Source organism: Ambystoma mexicanum, chromosome 3q (genome assembly GCF_040938575.1).
Source record: "Ambystoma mexicanum isolate Mex_15411 chromosome 3q, UKY_AmexF1_1, whole genome shotgun sequence".
Taxonomy (NCBI): Eukaryota; Metazoa; Chordata; class Amphibia; order Caudata; family Ambystomatidae; genus Ambystoma; species Ambystoma mexicanum.
Window position 1 is genome coordinate 603,046,228 of NC_090926.1, and position 24,241 is coordinate 603,070,468.

Consider the following 24,241-nt stretch of genomic DNA (forward strand, 5'->3'; position numbering starts at 1 on the left):
AATTCCTTGCACTTGAAACGTATGTGTTTTTTTTTTGTTTTTTTTCTTTCAGGTGTCTACCAGCTGCCGAGTTTCTCAGCTACTGATGCATTATTTTGTTGGTGCCAATTATTTTTGGTTATTGGTCGAAGGGATATATCTCCACACGTTGCTGATTACTGCTGTGGTATCAGAAAGGCACTTACTTCAAAAATATCTCGTCATAGGTTGGGGTAAGTTAATTGATTTGTTTTGTACATTGCTACGAATTGTACATTTAACATTAGCTTCCTGCCATGAATGGGTTACAAGTGGTATAGGGGTGCAATGGGGTACATCTTAATAAGCATGGGTGTTTCCCATCCCTATTTTACAGCTGAATGTTTCTCCAATTAAATGTATTGGTATTTGATCAAATGTATTTATATTGCACAGCCTGTGAAACTTAGTGGTGCCATTGGGTCACAGTGCAGAAATATCCTAACTTGGGGGTTGGGGGGACACATTCTGTGGCCTCCACTGCATGTCTGTGTGACCCCAATGCAAAGCATGCTTTTGTCCTGACCCTCTGGCGTCATTGGGAGCGGGCACTAAACTGATTAATATATGTTCGTGTGTGTGTCGCGCAGGGACGCCTTGCTTCCTTCCGTGGCTCCTATCTGTTCTTTTGAAGATCTGCAAGTGTCCACTCCACTCTCCAGACTAAATAATCAAAGTCAATGCTCTTTTAAAACATAATCCTAAAAGATTGACATTGTTCTGCTCCTAATCATGTTTCACCAATGATGTGCAAATGTGCATTGCACCACAGTTCCATTTTCCTTAACTGTTCATACATATGCCAAGATTACGCTGATTGGTCCCTGTTGCCATGACCTATTTTGACATATGTTATCATTGTCCTTACCCTCGGTTGAATTGACCCTAAGTGGCCTCCTGCAATACTATAGTCCATTATTATAAACTCCTCCCAAATGACTCATCATCATATAACTTTATTACGGCCGCAAGCCATAAAAGATTATAAAACACATATAAAACAACATATTCAGCATGAACATTTCAATCAAAATTCATCAGACTCCACAGAGACTAAACCAAGAAACCTGGAAGCCCAATTATAAATTATTCAAGACAAATGAATGACAGCCACATCTCATTTTGAGCCTGGGGCAGCCCGCTGTGGCTTCAATACACCATATATCATGAAGATCTAAATCGATAAGTGTCACCAAATTGTCTCTTCCCTAGGGGGACATCAATAGCTCCCGCAATGACATCCTCTCACTACCCGTTGCTAGTGTCAGCATTTGTTATGAAGAGCGTCCCTAGATTCATGGCGGTTTGAAGCTAATTTTTGGACTCCATGTAAACATATTACTATGGATATAGATAGAGGTATAATACATGGCTTGGTCTCCTTTTGATCCTGTTAGCAAAACTAGTTGTCCTAGAAGAGCTAACATTGGTCAAATCAAGCAGCTGCTTGGTAGGAAGAGAGTCAGAAACTTGGGTTTCCCAACAGGGGTCACATTCAGTTGGGACGGGTTCAGGCTGAGGTCTGTTAGCCTCTTGGGGGAACACGAGATTAGTATTTATTTCAGGTCCTTTTGTGGGACCCATCATACAATCAGTAACAGCATTGCTATTAGGCAAAGACTCTCCAAATGCCGCCAATTTATCAGCTACCCTTTTACCCCCCTCTTGACAATTAATTAAATCTCCCTTGCTCACTCCTTTCCCAATGACATCAAACAAGGACAGGAGTACGTTACTAATTGTTAGAAGCTCGGGGAATGCAAATTTAAATTGACAGGATCTCTGTGCTCCCCTCGCCAGCTTGCTTTTGGATACAGTTTGTCAATGAGTCAGAAGGAGGTGCTAACTCACAAAAAGGTACGGTTCTTAGTGATCCCATTTCCTGCAGGTCGCTACTGATTACCCCTGCTGAAATAACCTGTACCTCCTCAGTCATAGTCCCCAAGTTTTCAATCGGGGGATGAACATAACCTAATAAAAGCCCACTATTGAAAATCTCGCGGGCAGCTTGAAGCCATTATAGATAGTGGAGGCATGTCACGACTGGCCATCGGATGTATATCAGAGAATCCACCCCTGCACGTAATACAGCGGTTCCAGCATTTCCAATAGAGCCGCAAAAGGCCCAAGGGGAGTCAAACTGGGTAGAAGATGTAACAGCAGGGTGTGCAATAGCCACTTTGAAGGTGGCATGGGTTGGGGGGGGGGCACATGTCCAGAGCATTGACTCCTCCTGGGGCCATGCTCACTTGTATTCCAGCAGAGTCTTGAATTGATGCAATACATGGCTGTAGATTGTTAGAGCTTCTCCTCAGCCTGATATGCCCAAACACAAGGAAAGGAACCACATGAAAATCAGGCTGCCATGTCACATCTTTTCAGCACAGAATCACAGGCAAGCCAACACATGTTTTGTCCTCATTGGGCCTCATCAGTGTGGTCAAGATTGGTTCTCTGGGCATATCCAGCTAGGGACCCATGTCAGTGCTTACCCATCCTATCCAAATCCATAGAAATATTTTACAATCTAAAAAATAATAAAAAATAGTGTGTTTATGGAACTCAATACAGGGCCCTGGACAATGAGCATGGCCTTCGGCCATGCCCACTGTGTATTTTAACACACTACCGGGCCACTAGCTATGGCCTTCTGTCATAGCCAGTGGCAAGGGCCTTTGGCCGTGGACACTGTACATGTTTACCCAATATATTTCTTTTGGACCCATTTAGGTGGCCGCAGACTGTACTTGTGTTTCTTGCCCACTAGCCAAAGTCTTAGGCCCTGGCCAGTGAGCACGGCCTTTGGCCGTGCCCACTTTATATTTTAAAAACCTACTATGCCACTGGTCATGGCCTTCGGCGGCCATTGACTGTGGCCACGGCCTTTGTGTGTGTCGTTTGTACATGTACCTCCAATATCTTTCTTTTGGACCCAGTAGGTGGACACAGCCATTTGGCAGACTAGCCAGGGACTTAGGCCCTGGTCAGTGACCACAGCCTTTGGCCGTGCCCACTGTATATTTTAAAACACTACCGGGCATTAGCCATGGCATTCGGCCATGTCCACTGTACATGTTCTGTCAATATGTTTGGACCTAATTGGTGGCCACAGCGTGAGTACAGCATTCGTGCTCACCTGCCAGGGCCATATTGCACCCCTTAACATGTTGTTCCCAATAGGTTACCCCACACCTCACTCTTGTATTAATCTAATTCTTTTAACTCTCTCTTTTTATTTGTAATCCTTTTTTCCCATAAAACGGTTATATTAAAAATTGACTAATAATAACCATATATATTGCAAAATACTTACAGTTATTATACATGTGATGCACTTTCAATAACTCAGAATATGCTAAAATAACCTTGGGTCCACAGCTCCTCACCCTCAAACCCCCAATTTCACATGGTGTCCCTTTTCCCACTTCCTGCTGCTAGCCTGATGCCATTTCATCCTTTATCCTTCTCCAAATGGCATTTTCCTAACTTGTTCTTGCCTAACCCCATATATTACCATGATTATACGTGAATATCTTTTTCATAGAGAAAAATAACGATGTTTTTTTTTATTTTCCTCTATCATAAATTTCAAAAACTACTGGACGCAATAACAACAGATCCCTCGCTCCTTCCCAGAAATAGCTTCAATGCTTCAATGTTTTTTTTTATAACTGGTCGAATTCCATCAAGCGTTTTTTGCAATGCGCTAGAGCAAAAATGTGTCAAAAATGAATGGGGACTTGGACAAAACTGAATATTTTTTGTTTTCTTACTAACTTCTTTATTTTTAATGGATCTTTCCCAATATTAGCAGTCTGGGGTGGCATATAAGTACAATTTTGTTTGGAAAATTTCAGCCAAATCCATCGTACGAGTCAAACGTTATTAGCAACATGTTTTTGGGGTTGCCTATTGTAAGGGAGGAAGGGTCTTTTTGCCCCTGTACATTCTGCATGAAAGAAGTCAATTGCTCATCCCATCGCGGGAGATGTCCCCCTTGTCTTTCCTCTGACGCCAGTGGAAGGAAGCCATAGGATGATACACTCAGACTCCATTTTGTGTCACCCCAGACTCCATCTTTATACTAGGCCGCACAATGATCTCTAAACCGCCTTCTCTCCCCTTGCCCAGCGCAGCGCACAGCCAGCTCTGACAACCCCTACCACCTCCTCCCCTGTCTACGCCGCACATGTCCTGTTCTCAAGGAAGCCCAGGCGCAAATTGTTGCAAGCAGATACAGTATTCCTTCTCTTCCTCTGAGCTCATTGCCCTGTGTGTGACAGGGGCACACCTTGATTCATCCGTCTCCACAAACTTGCTCCGGCTCCTTCGACCCCCACCTTTAGAAATTACTGCCTGCACAACCTTTTGCCCGTCTACTCTCCTTTCATGTAACTGTTTGCGAGACCCTTCCCCATGGACCACCCTAGATTGCCCCCCGTATACCTAATCTTGTGTGATCATATATTCTTCATGGACTAACACCCATCAATTCATTCGTTTTAACCATGAGGCAACAGGGAGAATGAATCACAGATCAAAACCCCACAGAGGGACACCCAGGTTAAAATTGTGCAAGGACCACCGCTCCAATTCCCCCTCACAGGCCTAGGTTAAGAATGTGTATATGTTTGCCCACAATTTATAGGCGACCCCTCATTCTGGTATAAGTTTTATGCCCAACAGAACTCTTTGCATGCCAATAATTGTTGTGTAGTTTAGATTAGCTGGAACAGTTACAACTTGTGGACCCAACCTGACCTTCACCCCGCGGAGATGAGCCCAGCTGACCCACGTGTCCTCAGACCACCCTAGCCAATGCAACCAATTGGAGTCTAGGACTGTATATTTCTACATGCTGAGCCATAGGGGCCCACCAATGAATGTTGTTACCTCTTCGATGTATGGCATGATGTTTTTTCTCTTTATAAGGTACTGTTTCTTTATTATCTGGCAGAGCGCTCTCAGAGCAGCAGAGTCCTCTGCGTGCATCTTTTATCTGATATGTACTTTGTTCAACTTGCAGTCTTTCTCCTGGTCTCATTCCTTACTGGAGTGTGTCCATTTATTCTGAATTTGGGATTTGTATTTGGGGAATTAATGCCATCACTTGGTGACCCCGACTACGTGATTGGTCCGGGAAGACCCCTGTACTCTGCGGCGAGAACCAGGGCACCCCATCAAGACCACCGCCACCTATGGATGACCGGTAGTTAAAAAGCATACGCTTCAGAACAGGTTCCGCAGGTCCTGGCTTTGCAAATGCCCAACTGCTCGCCAGAGCCGGCGTCGGCTTGGTTGGGGGCGACACCCCAATTGTGGATAGACCACGAATGGAGGCTCTCGGATCACCACGGACACGTGAGTATTGATTGCAAGAAGAATTAATGGAGGGAAAATTGATGGGAAAGGAGTAAGATTAAACAGTGGGGCAACGGCCTGCGGGTTGGATTGGTATGAGTGGGATTGAGTGATTGCTGACTAAGGTGTTTTTTCTTTCCATGGCCATTCGGTTTTATATAAGGTGATAAAATAAGAGGAGGTACGGGAATCTAGCTCCGAAAGATGTGGAAGGTGGCGCTGCATAGTACTGTCTCAACCAGTGCAGGAATATAAGTGAGGAAAAAGGAATAAGTAGGAGTCTTCTGTAATGAGTAGACTCGGAAAATAGTAGTGATTCTTTATTTTGGTATTGACAACCACTTTTTAGAGGTCGGTCCAGATGGGGCCAGGGTGAGGTGAATGTGAATGAAGGGAAGATTTGGCACTGTTGAAAGAAGGTAGAAAAGATAAAAAGTTATAAGAAATATATGTTTCGTGTTTTTTGTTGCCAGTATGGTTTGTCAGTCTGTCAGGTCTGCCTATTAAGTGGTTTATGTCTTTATGTTTCTTTTTCTTGTTATGAAGTGTTCAAGATGATATTAAGGTGTAAGCAAAATGTTTTAAAATGCAATTTGAAAAATACATGCTAGAAGATATCAAATTGTTGAAGTACTGACAGTGGTAACTGACACTTACACCCACGCACACACCCAGACAGTGGCAAGAAATGATAGGAGCAGATATGCCACTCCTACACATCTGCCAATACTTCCCCTTGTACAGTGAGAAAATAAAAACACAAGGGACACATGGGGTTGTGCAAAATGTCTGCAAATGTACACTTGGTTGATGGAATGGGGGATGGGACTGTGAATGGCTGTGTTGCCCCTGATATACCAGGTGATTTGACCTTTAATAGTCATGTAGGCTCCTCGACCATTGACTATTTTTGTATTTCTGTAGGACTATGGCAACAGGTTTTGAGTTCCGAGGTGCTAGCATATGTGAACAGTGACCACCACACCATCCGTTTAACACTGAAGGGGGTGCTAGGGGATGGGGGTTCATCTAATACTGCAATCTTCACAGCAAAGGGGGTGGTTTCAGGTGCCAGGAGAATCAAATGGGGAAACATTAGGGAGGCTTATTTGCACCTAGATTCGATCTCTGAGAACATAAGCCTAGTGCATGGTGTTTTGGATGACGGTACACCCCACTGGAAGATTATGGATTATTTTGTTGAATTGGTGAGTGCTCTGTCCAAAAAGTTCACAGCTTTGAGTAAGGTACCAGGGAGGGCACAGCATAAGGAATGGTTTGATGAGGGTTGCAGTGGTGCGTAGAGATCATTGTTGAAGATTATGAAAGCACTAGCCTCTAGCAGGAGGGAGATTGCACATGCCAGAGCTCAATATCGGATGAGATTCAGAGAAGGAAACAGGAATTGAGGGGGCAGCATGGGAGGACTTTCTGAATGTGGCCAAATGTAAGGACCCAAGGGCCTTTTGGGAGTTTGTGAAGAGGGGTCGCCATGGTTCTATGTCTAAAGGGGCGAGTGGCACACATGCAGAGGAAATAGCCTTGCTGGAACACTTTGGGAGTCTGTATAGGGGAGGAGACACAGGAGAAAGTTCTGGTTTGAGTACCTCCTGCCTAAAGTTTGGGCTGGAGAAAGTGTTTAGAGCTATCAGCCAGCAGGCACTCAATTGTGCTCCCAGCCCCGATGTGATTCCCTCCGACATGTTTAAGGACCCTCTGAATCTGTGGGCACCACCTTTAATGGTGGTGTTTAATGCATGCATGGAAACGGCAGATACCCCTTGTCCTGGAAAAATGCTATTATGTTTCTTATTTTTAAAAAGGGGGACTATGCTAGCCCACTTTCCAATAGGCCAATCTCACTCTTTGACACTTCTTTCAAGATTTTTGGGAGAGTGTTATTGGCTCACATAGAAAGTTGGCTCGCGGAGGAGTCGGTTTTGAGTGACATAAAATTTGGTTTTCGCCCCGGGGTAGGGACAATGGAACAGAGCCTTAACCTATATCTCCTGGTGGCTAATTCAGTCTTCTGCAGGTGTCAGGGGGTGTACCTGATGTTTATGGACCTGAGCGCGGCATTTGATAAGGTAGATAGGAGGAAACTCTGGGCCGTGCACAGGTCCATGGGCTACCCAGGGGAAATCTTGAAGATTTTGGTGGAACTACACAGAAACAACGAGGCATGTGTATGCAGTGGCCCGGGTGGCCATTGAGCAGCCTGTTTTTCAGTTGGGTGCAGTGTTCAGCAGGGCTGCGTCCTGACTCCAATATGTTTTTGTTTATACATCAATGGGCTCCCAAAGGATTTGCTGAATCCCTTGGCTGATCTATTGGTTTTGGGGGGCCGTGCTTATCCTGTGCTGACTTATGCAGATGACAATGTATTGCTAGCCAGGATCCCAAGGGCGCTCTAGATTCTCAGTGAGCCATATGCAGCATTCATGAGTAATCTGGAGCTCAAGAAGAAATCAGCTGTAATGGCATGTGTGGGAAGAAAACGGCCAGCAAACATGCAACCAATGCTCTGTGTCGGAGAAGTAATCCCCAGGGTGAAGTGGTTTGGCTATTTGGGGATTTGTTTCCCAGAAACACTAACCAGGAAGATGCGTTTAATCAAGCAATCGGCCAAATTAACACAGCAATTAGGGGGAATTTTTCGCTTCATGTCACACTGTGAGGGTCAACCTCTGGATGCTGTGGCTAAGATCTACGTGGCTCAATCAAAGGTTGTGATGCTGTACGGTGCACAATTATGGGGCCTGCAGAGGGCTGATGAAATACAAACCAAGGAAAACCAGTTCCTCGGGAGATTATTGGGGCTTCCGAGTTGTTCCTCATATCTATCCATTCACGGGGAACTGGGCTTGGAATTTTTGGAGGATCAGTGGGCTTTGGCCCCGATAATTATCTGGGTTCAGATATGGGCGAATGAATGTGCCTCCCTCTGCCATACCATAATAAGGTCATTAATGGCCAGGGTGGGTTGGAGGAAAATCCTGTGGCTTAACTATATTGATAAAGCCTTCGAAGAAGCAAATCTAAGCACCTTGTCACCACCAGTGGCCCCACTGACTAAAATAGAGGAGGGTAGTTATAAACGTGCTCTAGGAGAAGTGTTTCCTGTGAAAAGATTATCTGCAGAGTCTGAGAAGAACTATGATACAGTACATGCTGTGATTAGCCGGCCGAATGAGATTCAACCGTACCTAATTTGGGGTACTAGCAAAAAAGACTGCTGGCTAATCACAAGGGCAAGGTTTGATTGTCTTCTCTTGAGGGCTAATAGAGTGCACTGGAAGGGCTACCCGGATTCGGCTGATTGTCCAGTGTGTGTGTACAAAAAGGAAGATTTGACTCATTTGCTATTGTGTTGCACAGGATACGAAGGGATCCAAAGCGTCACGTTAATACAAGTGTTGAAGGAGGTTAACATTCGTCAACATAGAGCTGCCATTCTGTTTCTTTTGAGTGCCAACTCTGTTCAGTTTGCTTGTGCCTTAATCTCCTTCTTGAAAAGGGAAATGTATTTTAGAAAGGGGATATTGAGGCTACAAGGTGAATAATGCTGTGAGTTGTATTTTGGATTGCAATGGGAATGGGAGTTATATGCTGTAGACTGTGTTTTTATTATGCCTGTAGCAAAGAATCAGTGAATTAGATTTTATGTGGATTGTTTTATCACAGTGTATATTATTTGCATTATGTGGGATCCGGTGATGAATGTAAATTTATGGGACATGCTTTTTTTAACCAACTATCAAGTGTGCTCATTGTTGTGTATGTTTTATGTGTTTTATGGATTTTTTTTATCCGAAATAAACACTTTTTGACTTTGATTTGAGAAAATAAAAAAAGTATCATGGGCAATGGTCAACAGAGATTAAGGAGGAAGGGGAAGTTCAAATATGGCAAGAAGGAGGATCTTTTGATAAAACAGTGTTGGATCTTGCGGCGACATATATGGCTAAATATAAAGGGAAGCAGCTTCAAAATAGAAGGAAAGTGTTGGATCTTTGGAGGATGTTTGAAGAATCACCTCCTGGAAATAGTAAGGAAAGGGAGTCACAATCTGGAGTGGCCACAACACAGGAGGGAGGAAGGGTAATGTAGGAAGGAGAGGGACCCAAAATTCTATACCCATTACTGACAAAACCTGCTGAGGGATATTGTGATCCGTTGTATTTACCCCAACCAAGTGCACCAACTACACCAGCAATACATCCCCCTGCCCCTTATTACCCCAAGGGTATATATGGACCAACAAGCACAACCCCAACCCACATAGGACGCATTAGCAGAAATATAAAAGATCACATCACCAATACCCGAGAGGAACTGGGCCGACTAAGAGCCCTGTGTTAAGAAACATTACAACTGTCCGGCTGAGGGCAGACACCACCCCCACCACCATCACAAAACTCCTCTGTTATAGCAGAGGATGAATGGAAGTCCGGGGACTTCATTTTCCACTTTGATAGTTCACTGGTTAAGGTAATACGAGTAGAGTGAGAAGGTGAGCAGGGGAGTACGGGGCAAGGTAGTTTGACATCCCACAGGGAGGAAGAGTGTTGGAGTGATATTGATGAATACGAGGAAGGAGCCACATGAGGGGGTCTGTAAGTCCAGTACATGACACCACAGGTGGGAGAGGAAGAGGGAGAAAGGTGGCAAGGAAGGCTGAGGAACAGGAAGGGTAGAATGGCACTAGAAAGAAAAAAGGAACAAAGGTAAGTAAAGGTAGGGGGAGAGCAAATCTACAGATGTCTCTCATCCATAAAGGTGCGGGAAGGCCTCACTACGTGCCTTGGGCGCTCATGGATAAAGCCAATTTGTTGAAGGCGCTATCCCCGCTCTCCGGGTGTGCGAGTAAATGGATATATGCCTTTGAGAAAAATACTGGAGGGGTTCCATTAGCAATAGGGGATGTCAAGAGTTTAGTAGTTTCTGCAGTGGTTGATCAAGGAGATGGGTGTGGGTGAAGGCGGGGTTCCAGGGAGTGACAATAGACTGTGACCGCCATGATGGGGCATCATTTAATAATGTGAGTGCACAGGTGTGGGATGCACTGCAGAGAACCTTCCCTGACACCCCGGATTTACACTCAGTGATGAAATGCACAATGGGGGACGAGGAAGATGCCACACAGTACATTCTTCGGGTGCAGGATATATGAAGGGCGGAGATGGGCACGGCCTGGGACAAGTAAACCTCCATCTTTTACTTCATTATCAAGAGAGGCTTCCCGAAGGAGGTGCAGAAGGCCCTACATAAAATTGCTGGGATAGACGCCAAGGGTTGACCAGAAATACAAAGCATCATAGTACATCATTGTAGAAGGATCAAAGAGCGGGAAAATAAATAGCACAGAAAAGATTGGCAGACAAAGCGAAACTTGTGCAAAGTAAGTTGGTGAAGGTTGCAGTGGTAACAGCTGTCCTACCCACAGAACGACAGGGCGACGGGGAGGAGGAGCCAATAGCACTGCAGGCTAGAATGGCAGCGACCTCAGCAACAAAACGGGCAAGAACAATGGGACAGAGAGGAGCAATATGGAGGGCCCCAGTGGCGAGAAAGACCTGGAAGAGGAAGAGGTGGGTTCAGAGGATAGAGGGGGCTATGGAGGACAAGGGCCCAGGGGAGGGGACAAGGAGCATGTTGGCCATGTGGGAGATGGGGCCATTTTGCGAGGGAATGTCGTACTTTTCCCATGGCGCATTACCAAAACACACAAAGATTTAATAATGAACAGCAATATGGCCATCCACAACCAGGAAGCCCTTATGGACTACCCATGGGGGGTTACGGAAACAAAGAACAAACTGATGCCCGGTTCACAAAAGGATCCAGGGCACAAAAACAAGGGAAATGTGGAAAACACCCACAAATCCTTTCACCACAACCACCAATGGCACACCAGCGCCTTTTCAGGGGACAGCCATGGTTGGGGAAAAAGTATTTTCTTTCCCAGGAACAAACACCCACCCAGATTAGGACAGCCCACAGAGTACACTTGCGTGTCCAGTCCTGTAAACTACCCTACGTCCAGATGAGGAACCACTGGTGAGGGCAGAGATAGGAGACATACAGTTCATCTTCATGGTGGACTCAGTGTCATGATTCCTGCCACTCATGTCCCCAGCCCTCCAAGATGTCAGGCTGGAGCAAGGCCACAATCACCTACATGACCCTCAAGGGCCTCTCCATCCCTCCAAAGACCCACTTGGAGTCAGACTTGGCGCTTGTGGCACCAGACTCACTCACTCCCATAGGATAACATTGGGGATTGGACTTGTAGTGCATTGATGGGGACAAGATGGATTCCCCCACATAGTTCGGTTCCCAGAACTGCATGTGCAGTCTAGTCTTTTGGGTGTGGTTCAGCCCAGAGACACCTGGGATACCCAGAGACAATTTAAGTCACGCCCAGGCTGAGAAACATGCTTTGCGTTTTCTGCACCTGCAGCGTGACACTCACCGTGTTCGGATCGGTCTCCAGTAGGCCTGCATCTTTCTTCTGCGCTCAGCTCCTGCAAGAACAAGAACACAGTTAGGAACAGCCTTACCTTGCGGCACTTCTGCTCATCATTCATCGCTCCTTCTGTTTTGCGGGCATCTTTGGCGGTGTCATTCCCATCCCAGCACGCCGCTTCCTAAGGAAAAGGGAAAAGAACAGAACAAAAGCATTAGTAAGCAAATCTTCGCTTATTTTTAAAGACTGTACGAGCTTCAAATGCTTACCTGAATCCCAGCCACTCTGGGGGAACTCTGTCTTCAGAACTTCTCATCCATCTGCAAGAGGGAAAAGACACTCCAGGTTAGCGTGGAAACATCTAGAGGCACTGCATACCACGCTTACTCACTGCATTTCTTCTTCATAACCGGCATCCACGCTGAAAACGTCGCAGCACCTAAAAGACACAGAAAAAGAACTCAGTTCAATACAAATAGGAAAGGGTCGTATCGTGCATCGTGCTCTCACTCACCTTCAGCACTACTCATCTCAGCATCACGTCGCCATCCCCGGATGCCGGCCATCATCTAAGGAGGGAAAGGAACGAAGTTAGAGAACTGTTCAAAAGACTCATTATACTTACCTGTCGTACTCTTGCCAGTGCAGTAACTAGGCAGCAATGAGCCCGCATCAATCAACGCGCCCCTCCGCTGAAAGCAGGACGGAGAGCATACTTTCCAAGAAAACAAGGTGAGCTGTGGATCAAAGGGAAGGGTTGGACCCCGGGGAAGAAGGGGTTCAAGCATACAGAGACAATAGGGAGTTAAACTCTACCAATCCTGTGTTTCAGGCCCAGTCTCCAGTTGAGTAGACTCCAGACGAGGGGTTCGAGGTCGTAAGAGGTCATAACAGGCTGAGTGACGTCCCTGTGGATACCAGGTGAGCGTTACACCCAGGTGCAGAAAAATCATGCCTAATGGAAGGCAGGTTTCTGCTGTCGGGCAAACATTTAGAAATGCAGGGATTTTCTGTGGCTGTGGTCACGGTTTTCATCTCTGACTGTCTGTCCGCTATCCAGGAATGGTGTGCCGCCAATGACCTCTGCCTTAATGCCAGTAAGACTGAAATTCTACTCATCGGCACACCCACTCCCTCCTTCTCTGCAGCCCTCTGGCCAGCCTCTCTTGGCCCTCTTCCTGCTCCTACCTGCAAGGCAAAAAACCTTAGGGTCATCTTCGACTCCACACTCTCCTTCTCTCCTCATATATCTGACGTCTCTAAGAAGTCACACTACCAGCTGCACATCCTCAGAGGTATTCTTCCCTTCCTCTCCTTCCGGCAGAAGCTCACTGTCTCCCGAGCCCTGGTTCTCTCGAAGCTGGACTTCTGTAACAGCCTCTATCTTAATCTGCCTGCCTCCACTCTCCGCCCTCTGCAACTCATCCAGAACAGAACTGCGAGACTTGTCCTTGGCCTCAAGCCCAGGGACCGTATCTCTCCAGGACTGAAATCTCTACACTGGCTCCCAGTGGCTGCGAGGATTAAGTTCAAAACCCTCTGCATTGTCCACAAGGCCTTCTGGGGCCTGGGGCCAAAATACCTTCAACTCTCTCTTCCTAAATATCTTCCTTCCCAAGCCCTTCGCTCATCCGTCTCCAACTCCCTCAGGGTCACCCGCTTCTCGAAGCAACGAGCTGGTGGTAGATCTCTCTCCGCGGCAGGGGCCTCCCTCTGGAACAGCCTTCCTGCCTCCCTGAAATTGAGGAGAACCATCTCCGGTTCCGGAAGCTCCTCAAAACCGTCCTCTTTGCTTCTGCTTTCTCGCTCCCTCTCCCCTGCTAAATTCTTCACTGAAACTGCTCTCAATCTGCAACTGGGCCACTCTCACCGACCTCGGTCCTGGGCCCAGCCACTCTCCACTTGCACTGCCTCCCTGGCAACACCTGCACTGCGGGACTGTCTCTGTATCCCTACAGCCCCCCCTTCCCAGCACTTGTTTGCACTTACCTTGCACTTGCCAAGTTGGCCCTATTTATTTATTTATTTTTTTTCTACTTACTTTGTACTGCACTTCCCCCCTCCCCCTCCCCTTGCACTTTCTCCCTTCCTCCTACCCCTGCACTTGCACGATCTGAATGACACCTGGCCTAGTAGGATCGCTGTCTGTCTTCCCCTTGTTCCCCCCTCCCTGCCTCGTCACGCCTTGAAACACTTGTGTATAGGCGCGTTACAAATGCCATATCATATCATATCATACTCTAAAGATTTGGATATAACGGTGCAAGCACCCCTATTATACCACAAAGTCTTGCCTATAAACCTGCTAGGGAGGGACCCCCTTAGTAAATTCAACATGACTATTTTTTTACTGAAAGGGGCATAGTATGCTCAACTCCAGGAATATGCCCCCTCCGGGCAATGCTGTTGATTAATAAAATAGCAAATGAAATAGCCGTCCGAGGGGTGCCCACAAATGCATGGGATACAAGTACTTGCAAGAGTGGTACCCGAAATAACACGAAAGGAATGGAGAATACCCTCTGACTTTGTTTTCCGCCCCATAGCTGCCCCTGATATATTGCCAGGTACCATCCTCTCCCTAGATCTGCAGAGAGTACAAGTTTCAGCTGGACGTATTGTGGCAATAGGTCTGGACATGCACAGATGTGAGTGGAGGACAGTGTTATGCATAGATCCAAACATAGTGCTGCATGATCTCACAGACGAGGAGCTGTTCACTGACAATGACAATGATGGGGAGATAATAATGGACATATGCATGCCCTATGGCATAATGGTCCAAAACAGATGAGTAACAAACCCCCTCATGGCCATTGTCAGTGCACCACCATAATCTTTCCATGAGGACATGCAATAGATACCTGCAAAATTGTGGACCACTGAGTAAAACAATATCCCCTGTCAAGGGAAGCAGAGGAGGGGATAAAAGAAACTATACATGCCTTACTACAACAGGGTATCATTGTGCCATCAATTTTCCCTTGCAATGCTGCAATTTTACTGATTAAGAAAGCGAAGAGAGGGGCTTGGAGGATGATACAGGATTTACGCCCACTTAATGACATCATACAGAAGGTGTTTCCGCTCGTCCCAAATCCTGCATCCATTTTGTGCAGTATTCCAAAAACAGCCAAATGCTTTACAGTGGTAGACTTGAAAAATGCTTTTTCTCAGTAACACTCGATCAAAGCTCACAATACCTGACTGCATTTACCCAGGGAGGGAAAAGACATGAACATTGCAGATTACCACAGGGATACTGTGAAAGCCCAAGTTTTTTAAACAGGATATTGCATGAAGATCTTGGCACTATTGATGTAAAGAGTACAGTGATTCAATACGTAGACAACCTTTTGGTTTGCGGTGAAAATGAGGAACAGTGCAGGGCCGACTCTATAACATTACTGAATTTGTTGGCACACAAAAGTTACAATGTAGACAGAGGAAAGTTGCAGTACTGTCTAGATGACGTAATGTATCTGGGACAACTGATATCCAAAGATGGCAAAAGAATACTCCCAGATAGGGCATCAGCATTACGTGCTGCAACCAGACCCCACACAGTGAAAGACATGCAAACATTTCTTGGTATATGTAATTATTGCTGAGCATGGATACTCGACTATGCAGCATAAATGAGGCCCCTACTACAAGCATTAAAAGAAGCTCTAGAAGAAAACACAACTATCACATGGACACAAGACATGAACACAGCCTTCACAACACTAAAAGAACTGATTTCTACAGCCCCCGTTCTAGCAACCCTGATTATGAACAAGAATTCTACCTGTTTTCACACTGCAATGGAACACTTATGACAGCAGTCCTAACACAGAGAATATCTTTAGGGCACAAGCTACTAGCCTATTACAGTGGTACCCTCGACTCAGTAATGCAAGGGCACTTCGCGTGCAAACAAGCTCTCGCAGCTGCCGCCTTTGCAATTGAAAAAAGCACCACTATAGTGATGGGGTGCTCGTTCACATTATTTGTTGAACACTCCTTGTTTGAAATTCTCGAACAATCAAATTCTACACTCACCACGCAAACAGCAATTTCTTATGAAATAATTCTCTCTAGCTCAATCATTTGCAAAATTGTAAATCCAGCCACATTCCTCACTGAGCCATGCACAGTGGAAGACATGAAAAATCATGATTGTGCCACATATGAGGGGGAGGGAGACGACATTCCCAAAGCAAATGAAAATGCCTTAGAGGAAGGTGAGGTGTATTATGTGGATGGGTCGGCATTTGCCCAGATACAGGAGAGAAGCAGCGGTAGTAAGATTGGAGGAAGGGAAGTATGAGATCATCCTACAAAAAAGATTACCTATACATTATTCAGCACAAGCAGCAGAACTAGTAGCACTAATTGAAACATTGCATGCATTGAAAGGATGTGCAGTAACAATTTAATCAGATTCAGCATATGTAACCACAACTGTGCATGCTGGATTGTCCAGGTGGAGGAGGAGAGGTTTCAGGAGGGCAGACGGGTCCCCAGTACAACATGCAGAACTTTTAAATGAACTGACAGAAGCTTTTGCGGAACCTTCTATAGTGGCTTTGGTAAAATGCAAAGCCCATACAAACAACAGTGATGTAATCTCACTAGGGAACGCGGCAGCAGACACTGCTGCAAAACAGGCAGCATACTTCCAAAAGCCCCAAGCAACAGAATATCTGCTAAAAAGTGACACACACGATGAAAAAGAAGTGGGGTATAATTCATTGCCCATAACACAGATAATAGTCCTAAAAAAGAGAGTCCCAATTGAAGAGCAAGAGAAAGAGGATGTGCACACAGTCACCCACTGATCTCCTCTGGAGGCAAGAGATAACAGGGAAAGTAGTAATGCCTGTGGAACTATTACAGCTTGCCTTCCAACAACTACACTTTCCAGCACACACAACAAAACAACACATAGCTGCTGACATCCAAGGGGAGTGGTTTGTCCCAAGTCTCCAAGAGCATCTCACAAAAATGACTATTGAATGTGTAACTTGTCAAACATACAACTCTGGGATGACCCTCAGAACACTGCGAGGGACACTGTCCTGCCCCATCGGACCTTTCAGTGAACTGCACATTGTCTATGCAGATATGGAAGAAAGGCGCAATGGTGCAAGATACCTAATAGTGGTGGTCTGCCCCTTTTCACACTCAGTAGAAGCAGGACCCTGTGCACCCCCTGATGTGAAATGCACAGCAAAGTTTTTGGTACAAGAAGTGTTCCCACGTTGGGGAATTTGTGATGTCATACGCTCCAACAACAGAACGCACTTTGTTAACAACCTCTTTAAAGAGGTAATGTCCCTTCTGGGAATTAGACACAAGCTATGTTCCATTTGCCACAGGCAAGCAAACGGAGTGGTTGAGAAAATCAACCACCTCCTCAAAAGTAGACTGTCAAAGCTATGCCACACCCTCGAAAAGAACTGGGTATACTGCCTGCCCTTGGCATTATTTAAATTATGAACACAACCAAGTAAAGACCACTACTTGTCCCTGCATGAAATAGTGACAGGACAACACATACAAACACCATTATCCCCAATAAGAAGAGCTTCAGATGCACACAGGACTGCCACAATTCTGGGGGAGGAATTCAGGGAGTATCTATCACAGCTTACACGAGCAGTGAGGAGCATAGCTAAGCAAGTGGCCCGACCCTTTATGAGGGAAAACAAAACTGACACACGCACTGCAGCAACAGACAGTCCCGATACACAGTTAATGTCCGGGGAATTGGTGCATGTGCCAAGTTTTGTGAGGAGATGGAATACCGAATGACATATTGCACCCCTTCCGCAGTGAAGGTTAAGGGCCTGAAATATTGGATATAACTCTCTGATGTTAGAAAAGCACATGGCAGCACAGTGTCCGAAGGAGGAAAGCCAAATGAGTAAGAAGCAGCTGTGCCCTGATGAGGTTAATTGAGGTGAAATGAAACACTTCAGTATGATAGCACGATGTAGAAATGTAAATATAGGTGCAACAAAGTTATTAATGAGTATATCAAAGTGAATAAAATTGAATGTATATAAATATATGTCATAAGTACTCTCTCTCTCTCTCTCTCTCTCTCTCTCTCTCTATTCCCTCTCACACTCGCAATATGAAATTATATGGTTTCTTGCATGATTATAAGTGCACTTAACCCATTGTATTCCACTCTGTATGTACAAATATGTCAGAAACAAGGGCCCTCAATTACAACGCTACGAATGTAGTTAGCAGTAGGGGCAATTTTAGCGCTACTAGAGCGTGTTCTCATGAGTGTGGCCTCTACTTTACTGCCATTGTATTTTCAACAATATTATTGTGTTTAGGGCTCTATTGGAGCCTACCTTTTATTTTAGAAGGTATAAATGAAGGGGGGGGGTGTAAAAAGTGGTACAGGAGGGAACACACTTAGTATGGGATGGGTTGAAATTGCAATGGGCCCAGAATGTCTCCATGAACCTTACTTCTCTGCATAGAAATTGTACAATGAAAGCCCCACTGTTTACACACCCAATGATGAATTGTGATGAAAATGTACTAGATGCTTACAATGAAGACCATTCAATTTCTGATGTATTAATTTTGTCACATGCACACACACAAACAACCATTGAACCTACCTCAAATGATTACATGCAATTTATGTAGAGAGGGTTCCCGCCACAATGTCTGCAGCACCCCAGTCAACAACTGAAGAACCCCCACATACGGTGTGCTGTCGGAGGATAAGCTACAAGACAGAGTGTCACACAAAAAGAGACCCTCAATCTATATCTCTAGAGACTCTTCAGAACTTCTGGCACAGATACCGGACCAGTTTAAGCTGTTCAACTCAGCAGAGACATTTTTCGCATCACTCATACCAAGCATCCAGACACAAGCAAACGCCAAGTTGTTACAAATTGTGAGGTGGGAGCTGATCCAACTCGCAAACGACATTGACGAGAGGTTCAATGTCATCAAGGTGGAATTTAGAGCCCTGTGGTTAATGATCATGCAAAACTGCCATGTCCTGGACTGCCTCACAGCAATGAAAGGTGTTTGCCAAAAAAATCGGGAGTGCATATTGCACCTTTGTGCCTTCTGCAGATGCCGACAACGGGACATTATCACACGTAATAAATGCGGTACACAAACTCAGAGAGAGAATGAAGGAGGGCGGTGTACAATCAAGTGACTGGTATGATACAAGTTTTGACTGGGTTCCTTCCTGGTTTGGGACTGCAATGAAGATACTCCCCCATCATAGTATTTTTTCTGCTGATTTTTTTGTGTGTGCCAGGTAGGGGTTCGATGCTGTGCACAATCTATGCTTTGTAGTGCAATGATGATGGTGAGAGTGGGCAACCCCACAAAAGTGCCCCATGATGTGAAAGATGCACACGTTCAAACAGGGGATACCCAAGAGCCCAAATACTGCATGACAGCATTGTACAACACAGGGAACGGAGTGGATAATTTGTATCATACAACCATCAAAGATCCCCATGAACAAGAATGGTATAAGGAGGTGTGGGTGGATCTCTCTGGGGATTGTGGGTGCATATACATGACCTGCACTCCTGATGAATATGCACAAAGGGGTTAGAACCTAAGGTCCATGTGAAGGGCTTGGATGCCAATAAAGGGAACTCCTGCTTGGGATGAACCAGTAATGGAGGCAGAAGACCGTAGGTGCACTAATAACCAATGTTATTTGTGACTTTAGGAGTAACGAAAGGGGGGAATGTAAGGGAGGAAGGGTCTTTTTGCCCCCCTGTACATTCTGCATGAAAGAAGCCTATTGCTCATGCCATCGCGGGGCGATGTCCCACTTGTTTTTCCTCTGACGACAGTGGAAGGAAGCCATTGGATGATACACTCAGACTCCATTTTGTGTCACCCCAGACTCCATCTTTGCACTAGGTCACACAATGACCTCTAAACTGTCTTCTCTCCCCTTGCCGAGCGTCGTTGCACAGCCAGCTCTGACAACCCCCACCACCTCCTCCCCTGTCTGCGCTGAACAGGCCCTGTTCTCACGGAAGCCCAGGCTCGGATTGTTGCAAACAGATACAGCATTGCTTCTCTCCCTCTGAGCTCATTGCCCTGTGTGTGACTTGGGTGAATCTTGACTTGTGTATTCATCTTGATCCACAAATCTACTCCTACTCCGATGACCCCCACCTTTGGAAATGACTGCCTGCACAACCTTTTGCCCCTCTACTCTCCTTTCTTGTAACTGTTTGCTAGACCCTTCCCCACGGACCACCCTAGATTACCCCCCATATACCTAATCCTGTGTGATCATACATTCTTCATGGACTAACACCCATCAATCCATTTGTTTGAACCATGAGGCACCAGAGAGAATGAATCACAGATCAAAACCCCACAGAGGGACACCCATGTTAAGACTGTTCAAGGACCACTGCACCCCTGCCCCCTCACAGGCCTAGTTTAAGAATGTGTTTATGTTTGCCCACGATTTATAGGCAACCCCTCATTCTGATATAGGTGTTATGCCCAACATGACTCTGTGCATGCCAATAATTGTTGTGTAGTTTAGATTAGCTGGATGAGTTACAACTTGTGGACCCAACCTGGCCTTCACCCCGTGGAGATGAGCCCAGCTGACCCACGTGCCCATAGACTGCCACAACAACCAATTGGAGTACAGCACTGTATATCACTACATGATGAGCCATGGGGGCCCACCAATGAACGTTGTTACCTCTTCACTGTATGGCATGATGTTTTTTCTCTTTATAATGTACTGTTTATGTCTTATCTGGCAGAGCGCTCTCAGAGCAGCAGAGTACTCTGCGTGCATCTTTTATCTGATATAAACTTTGTTCAACTTGTAATCTTTCTCCTGCACTCATTCCCTACTGGGGTGTGTCCATTTATTCTGAGTTTGGGATTTGTATTTGGGGAATGAATGCCTTCACTGTGCAAATCAATGCTCAACCTAATAATAGTGCGGCGACTGAAACAACTTTGTTAAAGGGACGTTATGGTTAAGTTGCACTAATAAAAACCTATGAAATTCAATGAAAAAACTTTGTTAAAGGGACATTATGGTTACAAGTAAAACCCAAGACATGAAAGATGATATCACAAATGTCATTGATGACATCATGACATCACAAATTAAATGCATTTTAATAAAGAGTCCCTACAAGGGTTGAGTTAACTAATTAGATGAACTTAGTAACACATTGAAAGAACTTGTGCAGTATGTGAAAAATTGTGTGATTAAAAATGTTCCCTATCACTGTCCATCTTGCACCTGTCCCCCTTGTGCCCAGCAATCATCCCCTGCACATTCTGAACATTTTAATGAAAGACATTTTGATGAAAACCTCATTCCCTTCCTTCCTTCATAATTATTGTACAAAAGTTGCTGATTCTCCCATTTATGTTTCCCATTCCAATACCCCATCCCTTTCTTGAATAAATATATTTTTTGTACTATAAATGTTTTGTTTATTGTTGTGTGATATTTCCTATTTTTTTAAAACTCCCACTATGAGTCCACAGACACTAACACTGTCCGGGGTGTCCGGGGTGTCCAGACTCAAAATGTAGGTGCCCCCGGACAGCCGAGATGTCTGGATATGTCTGGTTTTGCATTGCTCACTTTTAATTAGTCTGTGGTCTACGACATCCAGCGCATGCGCCGTGCGATTCTGGCCTGGTGGGTGTCCATGGATGTCATCATTTGACCGCACCTTTGGGCATGACAGCAGTGTCAAAGTGCTTTGACAGCCAATCTAGGGTGTTTCAAGCAGAAACATTACTCATGCACATCTCCCAGACCCATTGTACCTTGATGTGGCAACTTTGTACAACCTTTCAAGGTATCATTTCAGCTCAGTAGCTGGCGGACAGTACGACTGTCTGCAGACAGTTCCTCTAAAGGGACCAACCCATTACATTTCCTCATTCTCAATCTGGCTATCCAGAAGAGAGCACCAGTTTCACTGCTGGACACATTTCTTTTGCAGAACTTGCTCTTGGAAACCATGGAATCTCTAATGGCCATTGCTTCTTTGCAGCCACCACCACCAGCCCCACCACCAACATCACCATGAGGGCCTGGAGAGGGGAACAGGCACAGTGATACAGGAGAGGAGGATCAAGAGGAAGACGAGTATGAAGTGGAAGAAGTCCCTGTCACCAGTACTCAGAGTGAGTCCTGGGTGTGGCAATTTTTCACGACCATTAGAAATATACCAAAGGCTTGTGCGAGAAAGGTTCAATGCAATGAGTGCAAAGTTATACTCAGTCGCAGAAATCCTGGCCTGTATTCCTACGTGACTACTTCCATGAGATGCCACACCAAATCAACCCACGCAACTGCTCTGAGAAAGGCGATTCCATTCTCAGTTAAGAGCAGTTTGATTTCCTACACCCCATCATCTTCATCTGCTCCTGTAACCACAAAGAATACTTCTTTGGGGCAGAGAATCCCTGTGGCAGCTTCACAGGCCATACAGAATGCTTTTTATCCTTACCTTTCGAAGGCTCACAGTGCTATGTATATACTGTGACGCACCGATCTGTAGGGGCGAGCAGTTTCAGACTGCTTTCGAGGCTGCAGTCAAGGAGCATGAGTAACATTGCCACCTATCTGATTAAGTCCCGCCCAACATCTTCCTCTTTCCACCTGCCCACTCACCCCTGTTGTTGGTGCCCCTTCCCTCCCTTCATTCCCCTACCTTGCTTCTCCTGGAACTACCTTTCACAGTCAAAAATAGAAGTCATAAATAAAGTCACAGCCTGCATAGTCCAGGGACAGCACTGTTCTCCGCAGACAACTAAAAAATTCCAGGCGTGGGACAATTGAAATCATTTAATTGGTTTGCGTTCAAAAAGGGTGGCTCTTAAAAGAACCTTTTTTATGGTTTTGCCTTTTAAATTTGTTTTAAAATCTTTGGTTTTACAAACTGAACAAAGAAAACATTTTACAAAATGTGATTATTTCTTCTGACTTTCACAAAAACTGCTTCAAAGCATTTTTAATGTTTTCAACAAAAATCTGATTACCCACATTAGTTAGATCGACTCCATCTCTCTGAAAAATGTTAACACTATCAAATTTGATGTTCTCATTACCAAACAATGTCATGCCAACATCTCACATAAAAGCATGTACATCTTTATTCATGTTGCGCCTTACTTTTCCATTTGTCGACCAAATGAACTCGAGCGCATCCACATTTGTCTCTGGGCAATGATGTTCAAACTAGGGAACATTTCCTTAATCTTTCCCAATGTCTCCTTCATTGCAAACTGCAATGAAATTCCAGGCACGTACCCCAAACTGTTCCATCCACAATGAACAATAATTTCTGGATGTTTCAATTAAACCATAATTGCACCCACTTCATGTTTCACACTCCATACCAGAACACTTCCAATTCAGTGAATCCAAGATTGTGGGCAATTCCACAATGCTCCGCATAGACATTGCCAGGGCCATTTGCAATCCTCTCAATCCTCTCACAACTCCTACTAACACAATTCCTGCTACCCTCTCTTCCTGTACACCCCACCCAGGAAACCTGATTGGCTTATCCTCCGATGTTGCATGGATACCCATGACTGTATGCGGTCTCCGCTGTTCACTTTCCATGCCAGGCAACCTTAATAGATCCGGATGTGGCACATACCGTCCGCAGCCACTGCAGTGTCTGCAGACGTTGCAGCCACTCAAAGAGGTGCAGGGGTGAATTAAACACAATTCAAGTTATTTAGTCTTCATTGATGGCTTTGAAAAGAACCTTTTGTAAGGGGGGTTGTTAACCAACACATTTGTTTTCCTATTTTTTTGCTTTTATGTACTGTAGCACTGTACACTCTACATCTTCCTTTACAATGCCCTTACAGGAACCTTTTCAATACCTTCCAAATATTGTAAAGGAAAATTGAATTTCTGACATCTGTGAAGTGAACTCCATCTTGACAAACAAAATCACACCATCAGGACTTGTATTGTCATTCTCAAAAGATGACATTCCTGCAGCATATAAAAAAGCAGATGCAGCTTTATTGACAGGCTGTCTTGATTCTTCAATGTGTGGACTGAAAAAATGTGTTGGACATCTCCATGTTTGCCTCTGATTTATTTCAGAAAAATATAATCTAAGCAGCAGGAAACAGTTGCATGAGACTTTTAAAGAAATCCTTCAGAGCAACCTGCAAAGACAATGGAATCACAAACCCCAAACTGCCCCTCCACAATACACAATCAAAATGTCTGGACATTTGAAGTGAGCCATAACCTCAAAGAATGAAAACAAGCTTGCCGGTTTAAGCCACAAACTGCATGCCACAAAACTTCCACTTCTGCCAAACCAATATTTCCAAGGATGCCATGATTTTCAGCATACACCT

At 45.1% G+C, this 24,241-nt stretch overlaps 1 protein-coding gene across 1 annotated transcript in view; it reads left to right on the forward strand.

The window, feature by feature from the left end:
* The window catches only part of GLP2R (glucagon like peptide 2 receptor), a 1,432,227-nt gene that overhangs the window by 857,492 nt on the left and 550,494 nt on the right, over positions 1-24,241 (forward strand). Inside the window, exon 7 of the mRNA XM_069654470.1 lies at positions 53-212. Within this exon, the coding sequence (XP_069510571.1) occupies positions 53-212 (160 nt within the window). The remainder of the gene's footprint in view (positions 1-52; positions 213-24,241) is intronic.